General features: G+C 46.1%; 1 protein-coding gene and 2 long non-coding RNA genes across 7 annotated transcripts in view; 2 read left to right on the top strand and 1 right to left on the bottom strand.

Annotated features, from left to right (window-relative positions):
- Window positions 1-2,474: 2,474 nt before the first annotated feature.
- LOC308474257 lies at window positions 2,475-4,070 on the top strand. The gene is made up of 2 exons (XR_013984625.1): window positions 2,475-2,777; window positions 2,890-4,070. It is a non-coding gene; the product is annotated as an uncharacterized lncRNA (long non-coding RNA).
- LOC308474225 lies at window positions 3,305-8,995 on the bottom strand. 2 transcript variants are annotated; one of them, XR_013984577.1, is made up of 3 exons: window positions 8,232-8,995; window positions 7,542-7,777; window positions 3,305-6,542 (listed from the first exon to the last, which is right to left on the bottom strand). It is a non-coding gene; the product is annotated as an uncharacterized lncRNA (long non-coding RNA). The 2 variants fall into 2 exon arrangements; XR_013984576.1 differs by having other exon boundaries at window positions 3,305-7,777.
- Window positions 8,996-9,790: 795 nt separating this feature from the next.
- Window positions 9,791-10,918, top strand: part of MDGA1 (MAM domain containing glycosylphosphatidylinositol anchor 1) — a 254,707-nt gene continuing 253,579 nt past the window's right edge. For 2 of the 4 annotated variants that reach the window (XM_081000127.1, XM_081000128.1), the window contains exon 1: window positions 9,791-10,698. In XM_081000127.1, coding sequence (XP_080856253.1) covers window positions 10,557-10,698 — 142 coding nt within the window. In that variant the 5' untranslated portion in view covers window positions 9,791-10,556. The remainder of the gene's footprint in view (window positions 10,699-10,918) is intronic. The other 2 variants (XM_081000125.1, XM_081000124.1) reach the window with 1 other exon arrangement.

Raw genomic sequence — 10,918 nt, 5'->3', positions numbered from 1 at the left:
ACTGGGTCAGGACTCTATGACATGCAGATGGGATACGGCACTATAGATGGTGGACTGGTTTTTGCACGTATGTAGTGCTAAAAACAAAAATCCAGGGATTTTTCTTTGGGGGGGGGTCAGCTGGAAAGCTCCCCCTCTCACTGAGAGGTAATAAGCAATGAGAATATGAGGAGCGAACAATGTAGGGTAGGGTGATGAAGCAGGCCCATTCTTCTTAGGTTATTTCCAAAGCAAACACTCTGTGTACTGAAGAAGCATTAACCAGAGGCAGAAAATACAGATGAAACACAGATGATGCTGTAAAATGCATTTGCAAAAGTTACAGAAACAGATGCACGGCATTCTCCCAAGACAGCAAGGTGAGAACCTGTGAGACAAATCTAGCTCTTCTCAGTCTTAATATTCCACTGCTGCCCTTCGCTAGGAAAAACATGGGGAGAGCTAAAGGGCTAACACCCAATGTGCTCTCGCTCAGCAGAGAGCGAGATATTCCAGTACTCTGATGTCACTTCATGGAGAAACAGGAGGAATTCAGCTTGATTTATATATTCATTTGACAACAGTTGCTGATTCCAGCACTTCAGAACGGTACACTACTATTATCGGCCTATTATTATCAGTCTTTCACTGGAAGACGTATATGGAACAGAGTGCTGAAGGACAAAAAGCAAACCATGGTCCTGGTTAGTCCTGCGCTTCAAGGACTTGGTTGATGAATCTTCCCAGTGCATTTTGCTTCCTTGGTGCCTCTAGTTCAGGATGAGCTTTCTGCTTTTCTCTTTCCTCAACTATTCTGTGACCTTTCAGAATTCTCACACATTACTGGCACCTTAGTTCAGAGCTGTGCTGCAGCATTATAGGAGCACATAGATAGACACTCTTTCCCCGTCCTCTCCCTAGTGTGCAGACTCAATACATGTCCCTCTGATGCTTGGCTAAGTGCTTCTGATTTTGTTTTGAACTGTGTTTGGGTTCTTGCAAAAGAAAAAAAGAAATCAGATTTAAGAGCCATTTGATAGAATCTTGGGAATTATGCTGAGAGCGAAATATACTAGAGACAGGTGATGGAAATGTCAGATGAAGAGATGGCTGGGGCACATAGATAGCAGCTTCATCCAACTGTCACCGAGAAAGAAAAGAGAGTGATGGAGTGCCCTTGGTTATAGCTTGGAAACATCAGCACAAGAAAATTAATAGTATAGTAACTGGACCTTGGCATCTCCCAGTTCATCAGTCGTCTTTCCCACAGTGACACAGTGAAATATCTATGAACGATTTCCCCTTTGAACACCACATCTGTTCCAGAGGCTGTAACAACATCATGCAAAAATGTGCTGAAAAGTAATTATAAATATTTAAAATAAAGAAGTGGCTTTAAACTTGCGAAATGGGTTTGGGTTTAAACCAAAGTAAGCACAAGTAAGCACTTGTTCCCAACCAGAGGTTGGCTTGACTATGTTCTTTGTATATAAATTAGCAGCAGAAAAAGCAACAACCTTCCTTTTTTTAGTTTATAACATGTGGAAACTGGCATGATAACGGTTTCTTTATAAACGTGTAAGAAAAATTATAAGAAATGTCTCACTTTGCAATTGGAATACTGAAAGATAATATTTAACAAGTGCTACAAAGTGATAGACCAGAGCAAATAATTCATAACTTACCAGCAAATGTAGTCATTTTTACACCTCCCAGAATATCTGCAAACAGACCAGAGTCCTCTACATTTTTTATCATTCCATTAATGTTTTGTTAAAACTTACAGGTGCATTATGAACAGTGCACTCCCAGTCTGCTTTTTACAAAACACAGTTGAGTAATAAAGAAACGTAAGTCCACATGATATTTCCATTTCCTTTCTGGGTGACTACACAGATACTTCTCACACAAATATTCATGTGATTGAATATAATGGGTTGGTTGCTGCAAGTGTGTATAGCCTTTAAATTTCTTTTCTGCTGTCATTTTTGTCCTTGAAACCAAAACATGTAGATAGTCATGAAGTTATGTACAAATGCTGTCAAAACAAATTACTTTTAAAACACTTCAGTTAATACTGGTGCATCCCCTCCACCTTTTTCTATTATTCACCCCGGTTAGTAAGCTTGTTACTAGCAGCCAATCCACAGGTAAGTATTGAAGACCAGAGCAATAGTTTCTATGGCAAAATCTATCCAGCAAGCATCATGAAAATTAATTCCCATGTTATTGGTTATCACATTGCATACAGTAAATTAATAACTGCCACCCTGCTCCTTAGAAAACAAACACCGAGTGCCTGTTTTTGGATAGAAAGGGGGATTCTAATGCTTTGTGCCACTTCCCCACTTCAGTAAGTTTTGTGGACATGTTGTTTCACTTTCCATTCCTTCCTTCTGTCCTTTTCTGCTTAGCATATAGCTATTCTAAACATAAGAGCCTTTCTAATTCAGCATCTTGTCTCTCTCTGAGGCCAACCAGACACTCATGGGGAACTCACAAACAGGGCACGAGGCTAACAGCTCCCCACCACCACCACTGTGGCATTCAGTGCCTCTGATCCTGCTATCCATCCTTCTGTCCTTCGAGGCTATGGGGCAGCAGCCTGGCAAAGGGCATTATCTGTGGAGGGCCCTAAGCTGTGGGCTGTGCCTCTGGCACCTTCATTATACAGCTACCAGAAAATGCTGAAGACCCTCCATTTTACCCTGACTTTTAAAATACTCAAGGTGTATGTGTTTTAAAACCAGCTTATTTTTTTATTGTAAGTTGTTTTTAAGGTGAAGGGCAGGAAATAAGTTACAGATGGGTAGCCGTGTTGGTCTGCCATAGTCGAAATAGAAAAATTCCTTCCTGTAGCACCTTAAAGACCAACTAAGTTAGTTCTTGGTATAAGCTTTCGTGTGCAAGCACACTTCTTCAGATCATCCAAACTGGTGACCATTGCCATATATTGCAGAAGTGAATTTCATAGTTATAACCATGTGCTGTATGAAGAAGTCCTTTCTGTTTTGTGTCCTGAATCTCCCACTTTTAAGTTTCATGGGATGAGTCCGTGTTCTGGTATTCACAAGACAAAACACAAAATACAAACCGTATTTACTTGAGTCTGATGCACCATCAAATCTAATGCGCACCTCAATTTTCAGAACCTTGAAACCAAAAACATAATGGCAAATGTAAATGTGCCATTGAATCTAATGTGCACCTTAATTTTTGCAACGTAATTTGGCCAAAAAAGGTGAGCATTAGATTCAAGTAAATATGGGAATCAAAATAGAAATAATCAAATGCCACCCCCCCCAAAAAAACACAAACACATAAAAAACATCAAAAACAATTTTATCTTTTTTTAAAAAAACAACACACAATTAAAAAGCAGTTTAAAAGAATGTAAACCAGGCATAGGTAAACTCGGTCCTCCAGAAGTTTTGGGACTACAACTCCCATCATCCCTAACAGGACCAGTGGTCAGGGATGATGGGAGTTGTAGTCCCAAAACATCTGGAGGGCCGAGTTTGTCTATGCCTGATGTAAACAGTACTCTCTGCTGGGTAGCAGCAGTCCTCCCCGCTAGGCCTGGTGGAGAAAGGCTGGAGCAGGACCCTTAGACTCTCAGCAGGTGTCTCCCCTTCTCTTTTTTGCTAAACTAAATTTCCTTGTAAGGGTGTTGCTCCAGCCTCTTGATCATTATGGCTGCCCTTTTTGCGCATGTCCTTTCAAAACCTTCTAGTTACAATGTGGAATGCCTATCACTATTATCAAACATGCTATTATTTTGCTGTTTTAGGCAAACACAATGGACCCATTCTTGTATCACAAGCTGTGTACTAGTGCACACTACTAAATTTCTCCTATTCTATTCTGTTCCTCTTCTTTCTGGAACCAGGCGCAACAAGCCACAAGCCTTGGTTTACTGTGCTGCATGAACCAGCATTCATGGTTTGTTTTCTTCACAGAAGTCATGACTGGTAATCCAACAACAAACCTTGGAAACAACCACAGGAATTGGGTTGCATATCGCAGACTGCAAAGGCAAAAATGGATTTTAGAAGTACATTAGAATTTAAATCCACCCCCCTCCTGTGCAACCCCCCCCCCTTTATCAAGCAGTACCTGTAAGTGTAGTGCATTAAAATATTTAAGATGTGGGCTTTTGCAAATCATTTAAGCCTTCTGTCAGCTTGAAGAAAGAAAGCGGTCTCAGCTACAAGCCCTATGTGCTCCACCTCCTCCATTGAAGGGAAATTGGTCATTTTGTGAGAGCTATTCAGTCAACTCTTGCTCGCCCGTTGCTGATGCAAGCTAACTGCTCCTTTCCACGACTGAATGCCATTTATAATAGAAATAACTGCTTACTAATTAGCAGCTGTATCTGTTAACTGCTTATTTGTTAGAGCATGAATTAGTAACCAGCCTTTGGCTGGGCTATAACGCTCCATAACCCTGGGAATAATTCTCGTTCATAGAGTAAATCAATACCTGCCAGCCTACCTTTTACAAATACACCCCCCCCCAGGGCATCACATCTCTTTTGCAGCATGCTTTCTTATTCCAGCGAGACGAAGCAGAGTGATGGTGGCAACACCTTGTAGCGGATGGTCCATTGTGCACAGTGATGTATTAATGGGTGTGATTGTTGAGACAGCTACCTTTGCCACAGATATATTGCAAAGCTTATATATATATATATATATATATATATATATATATATATAGTACAGGTCAGTGATGTTTTGGGACTACAATTCCAATCATCCCTGACCACTGGTCCTGTTAGCTAAAGATGATGGGAATTGTAGTCCCAAAACAGCTGGAGGGCCAAGTTTGGTCATCACTGGTATAGGTGGTGCTGCTCTGTGTAGACCATAGATGAATTAGTCAGTGAGGGGTACCCAGTGGCACTTTTGAACATGACGGATGCCAAGATGTCATTTCCAATTTCTGTAACTGATAAGGCAACCTAATGTGGTATGGTCCAATGGGCAGTGTGCTGAGCTTGGACAGCCAGTTACTTACCAAGCGGCTGAGGGCACAGTAATATTGCGTCCTTGTAAACAGGTAAGTCAAAGGCTGTAAAAAATTGGGCATGTTCTGGCATTACATGATGCAGACACTTTGCTTCCTAGATCTGGCCCAGAGACCACATTTGCTCTAGTCCTGCTCCTCTCTTTGCTGCAAGTCCTACAAGACCAGCTCTTCTGGCCTATTTCCACCAGATTTGGAAGGGCAGGGCCCTGTCTGACTCCAGCTGCAAAAGCTGCTTCCCTGTGAGCTCTGCTTCTCAAGATGCCTATAGACTCCTGGGGTAGAGTATTGCTTAGGTGTTTTTTGTTGGGGTCAAGATTTACTTTAGGAAGATGCTTTTTTATGCTCTTAGTCGTTATATTTGCATATTTACTGATAGATCTTACTATGAATTATGTGTGGATTGTTTAATTTTACCATATACTTACTGACAAGTTTCCATGTATTGCTTCTGATTACTTAACTTCTGTACTATTTCTGGAAATACATAAAATCTTTTGATCTTGCATGCTGCCTTGAGCATGGTTTGACTAAGGAATGGCAGCATACAAATAAACTGTGCCACCCCTGCCTACTCATTCCACATGCAGTAAATGACCAGATGAAAGCAGCAGACTGGGTGATGGGGTGGAGGGCAGACCACATGGCACATTCAGCTCCATCTTCCGATGCCTTGCCACCTCCACCATCTGATGGAGTCTGCCTAACGAGACATCTGGCTCTGTGTGTTTGCTAAGCAGCTCTGAGTCTGGTCAGTGGATGCATTTGGGACTACATAGTCTTAGGAACCTCATGGCGTGAGTTCCACAGAAGACAGCTATAAATGAAATCAAGAACTAAATTCAAACTGCCATACAAATGAGTAAAATTGTGTCTCGAGTCTCTTACATGAAATCAGAAATAGTCTTTGGTGAAATAAATCTGTTGGGCTTCACTGAAAGCCAATGTTTTGCCGACATTCAAGTACTTAGAGTGTAGAGATGCACTACCCTGCAAGGCCTGCTCAAAAGCTTTTGGTGACTGAGGCAGAAAATCCAAAAAGGCACTGGGCAGCTGGAAATTTGATCCCTTTCAATGGTGCCCAATAACTGCTGCATGTGACCTGCAGGGCTTGCCACTTTGGAAAACCCCAATGTTCAGCTACTGTTGGTTCCAACCAGCTTGCTTGTGTTCACATGTCCTGGCAGCTGCACTTCTTCCTCGTGGAATGAGAAAAGATTATTAGGAATTCAGCTGTGGAAGTTGGGATTCTTGGCAAAGGTGAAACTGAAGACAAACAAGAGGCAGGGCTGAATGCTGCTTCGGGACCTCCAGACATCCTTTTCCTTGCCCGTTCATCATGAGTTGTGCTCAAGAGGTTACCAGGGCAGTTACACCGGGCCATGACTTTCAGTGCTATTTTTGACAGCAAATGTTTTTGGGCGGTTATGCAGCTTTGTTTGCAAGAGGTGCAGAAATCTGCTAAAATCCTGTAGCCTTCCATACCACGAATTTCCTGGTTGTTTTTTGTTCTGCTCTATAGAGTAAGAGTGCTGCTACAGACGGCAGTTAAGTGTTAACATTAGCACTGCAGAACAACAATAAAGTGGGATGATGTGTGGATGGTTCAATATAAATCCAGCATGAATGCACTATTACTATTACATCAATGACAAGTCTGCAGGGGCCCCTTATTTGGATCCCCACCGACAGATCTCACTACAGATGAGATCGCATTAGATAGGTAAAAATGAAACAGAGACAAACATATGGGGGCGGGGGAATCAAGAAGCACACACTCCCTCCTTCTCAACCCCAGATGTCTTGTGACTTATTTATTTGTGCAAAAAACAAGAACAACAAACCCAGGTGGACTGATGCTGCTTGTTACAGAAAAAGTGGAAAATAATCAGTGTATCTATAACACACCTCCAGATACTCAGTTGCACAATGATCAAAAATATCTATTTCCTCACTGCTAGGAGTTCAGTAGAAAGAATAAACGTTTGCAATAACAGCCCCATTTCCTCACCATCACAAGGTCTCATGCTGAAATATATATTCCCCATTACTTGCAGGTAGCTCAAATCCGTTTATTGTGATGGGAGAAAATAATGCTTTACAGCGCTATTTTAAGACAGGGACTGGCTGATGGGAGTTCAATTATTTCAGGAAATGTATTTGGGCTGGGTAGAGAGTAAAACTTAACGGAACTATTTCTGCATCATCAGTTTCTATAAAGCAAGTAGGCACTTCTTGATTAATATTTTAACAGCCTCGCTTACATTGTCTGCACATCTTCACCCCATCATTCTAAAATGGGATCATTTAAAATGGGGTCTTGGTGTAATTTGAAAATTAAAGGTTTGTTCCTTGAGGAAATTTTGATTTAACACTTCCCTCATCTCGGGTGTGGAATATAAAACGTTCATTTATAAAAAGATTAAAATAGGATTGTGGGGAGGAGAATCCTCTTGACCTAATGAACAGGAGAAGGGGGAATCGCTGGAAGCAGGAAAGTTGCAAAATAAAATCCTGAAAAATGGAAACCAAACCTAGAGAGTTTGAAGGAAGGGACCAGCCAGACGGCGTTCCAGGAGTTTTGCTCTGCTCTGTTCACCCGGGACACGACATCTTGCATAATCCTGCCCAGACGCCCACCTGCGAGGAAGGCGGGTGACTCTGGCTACAGAGCCTTTTGGAAGGACTTGCTCCACTTCCAGAATTGCCTACTGAGAGAAGTCCTCCCCCGACGGCCTCGAACGGCGAAATGGTCGCCTCGGATCTTCGCCTGTGGAGAAAGATTTGCAGCAAAGTGGGGTGGGGGTGGGGAAAGAAAAAAGAAAAAAAAGCAGACACACCGGCACTGCTGCTTGGGATTCTCCAGCACGCAAGCCGAGGGTGCATGCATGCATGCATCACGGGCCAGGCGTCTCCCCCGGGCGCAAAAGCCTCGCAGGAGCTCTAGAGCGGCGTAACGCGAAGACACACAGACACGTACAAAGCGGAGTGGACGAACGTGTACCAGTACAGCAGCAGCAGCAGCGTAAGCGGGTTGCAGACGCCCCTTGCATCGCTGATGGGCTTGCAAGCGCGGCGGGCCTCCGCGCTCTCGCAGCGCGCAATGAGCAGCCACACAACAGGTGCAAGCGCGCGCGCAAGGGGAATGTGCAGAGCGCACCGTGCGGATCCTTCCTCCCCGGCGGGATCCGCGTGCCCCTCGCGACACCCCCTGCAAGACAAACCTATAGATCGCGGTGGCTGGGGAGCCCATACACCCACAGTCGCCGCCGCCGCCGCGGTCTGTTCCTCCGGCCTGGCTCTCCGCCCGCGACGCTCTTCCAAAGAACGAGGCCGGGCGCCGAAGCGGTGCACCCGACCGCGTTGTGCGTTTTAGCGTGGACGGCTTAAACCTCGGCCGATTCCTGGCATTTCCTTGCAGAAAGGAATGAAAAAAAAGGGGGGGGGGGAATATAACCAGATAGATCCGTTTTCTGTCAGCCTTGTTTTGTTTTCTCTAATTGGCCCTGGGGGAGGCCGGGAGAATTGGGTAGAAGGCAGGACTCCGCTGGAGCAGAGTTGATTTAATTGGCTCCCTTTCTTTTTCAAAACTAGAAGGGACTCGCGAAGATGGGAGAACGAGCGAAAGTGGAGGGGTGGGGAGGGTAGACGGAGGGAGGCAGCCGGGTTAACAGGCAGATCCTGGAGGATTGCAGGCTTACTTCAGGGTAGGGACTGCGATTAGAAGAGGGCGCCTGCTTCGCGCTCGAGCTGAGCAAAAGGCTCAGGAGATCGGACTTTCCTCCCGAGTCATCTTGGCGATCTGGGGGAAAGGTGACTGCTAGTACGAGAAGAGAGCGAGTTCTCCCGGCCGAGCGACCCGTAAGTTTCTGGAAGGCTGACCTGCCCTCTAGAGCAGATCACGGTGAAGCAGGTATTGAGTTACACCGCGCAGAACCTTCTATAAGCGGAACAGAACTGGGGGTGCAGTATTGTAGTTGTGCGCTTGCTATATATACACACACGTTCTTCTAGGAAGGGGGAGGAGCCAAGGCTTGCCACGCCCCTATTACAGACCGTCCTTTGCAGTGAAAAGCTGCTTTCTGCAAGTTTCTCAGTCCTCTTGCCCTATTCACTCCCCTCCCCTCTTTCAGAAGTTACATTCGAGATGGAACGTTTCTGTCTCCCATCTGTAGAGAACAAAGAGAAAACAACACATTAGGAAAAAAGAGATTTTATAAATTGCAAAAGGAGAGGGAAGAGGGAGGGAACTTCCCAGCTGCCAAAACGTCAGTCCAACGCGCTAAAACTTTGGATAAATCTGACCCGCTGATTCGGGCAAAAACGAGAGGTCGAAGGAGGGGAGGGAAGCGCGGCAAGCGGAGCGAGTGTTGTGTCTGGCCCTCGTTCCTCCTCCTCCACTATCAGGCAGGCATGCGATGCACTGCAACTGAGCAACTTCAGCCTGGAGAGAGCGGAGCTCGGCAGCTTTGAAGGAGCTGGGAACGGGAGATGCTTCTTTGGAGGGGGGAAAACAGCACACACAAAACCACCACACGCAGCAAAAGTCATCCCTGCATTTAATTAATTCCAAAATCGGGGGGAAAGGGAGAGAAAGCAGCTGGAGGCAAGAAGAGGAGGATTACCTATTGCCCCAGCAGCTGCCTCTCGGTTTCCTTCTCTGCACCTCCCTCCCCATCTCTCACACACGCGCGCACCCGCCTCCCCTCCCTCCTCGCGCCCCCTTGTTCGCTCCTGGGGTTGCAGCCAGAGGCTCATTAGTAGGAGGGAGGGCGAGGAGTCCGTGTGTCTCCCTCGCTCTCCGTCGTTGTTGCATCTCTCAAGTTGGCCCCAGTTGGCAGGCGATTGAGTTTGGGAAGCTGGGGAGTTCAGAAAGCACTTGACGTCTCTCTCCCTCCGCCCCCCCCAACAAATACGACTCCCTCTGCTTGAAAGGAATCGGAGCGCAGCCAGAAAAGGGGGGAAACCCGCGGAAGTTCTCTGTGGATTTTGCGTCGCCACTGGATCGCTTCGTCTTGTGCCTTCTGGTTTTGAATCGCCTTGTTATTTCGTCGCCGTTGCACGTCTGGGCGTGAAGTTCTGTTTGTTTTCTTCTGGGAGGACTCCGGGATCCGGCGAAAGGCAAGACGGGGAGCGAGGAGAAGGGGGAGGAGAGGGGGAGAGAAACCAGATCCCTCGCTGGCTTTTCCTCTCCTCCCTTCCTCGCACCTTTTACACTTGCAATTACTGCTCCCCGTTTGGGGAGGGCGGATATTTCTCTTCGTTCAAATTGACTCGCTCCCTCGCTCTCTTGTGTGTGCGTGCGTGGAGGAGATCGCGAGCTTCCCGAGAAGCACTGGCTGGAGTTGACTTGGCTAAGCCGGGCTGAGGCGCCCTGTGACCAGCCAAGGCTCCCTTCCTTTCGCTGGATCCATCTCTTCCTGCTTCGAGCCCCAGGAAGTGGTGGGCATTTTTAATATACAGTATATCTATATATCTACAAAAGCGCAAAATAGCAGAGCCGGTTCAGGAAAAGCCTTCTCGCCTGCGTCTCTCGAATCCACCGCCTGATGCTGTCTGGGCTTTTTTTGGAGGTGGTGCTTGGGCTGTTCTTCTTCGCAGGCTATGAAGCTTCTGCCTTGAAGATGGAGACTATTTGGGTTTTATTCCTCTCTCTGGTCCCGGTGTACACCAGGGGACAAGGGGTCTACGGTAAGTGACGCGGGGTCGGTGTGTGTGTTGCACGATTTCCTGCTTTGGGGGAGTGCAGGGAGGGGGCTTAGCTAGGCTCAGATCAAAGTTTTTCCCCCTCCCCAAAAGCACCTGCAGCAGCAAGAGAAAGTAAATGGTGCCCACAGAGCGCAGGAAGGAGCGAGAGGATGGATGTAGCAATAGGTTTCCCCCACCAGCCCGGTTCGCGACTTCGTAATTC

Source organism: Podarcis pityusensis (assembly GCF_964106645.2).
Source record: "Podarcis pityusensis genome assembly, chromosome: 3".
NCBI classification, from domain to species: Eukaryota; Metazoa; Chordata; class Lepidosauria; order Squamata; family Lacertidae; genus Podarcis; species Podarcis pityusensis.
The sequence above is the reverse complement of the archived record's forward strand: the minus strand, read 5'-3'. Positions and strand labels throughout refer to the sequence as shown.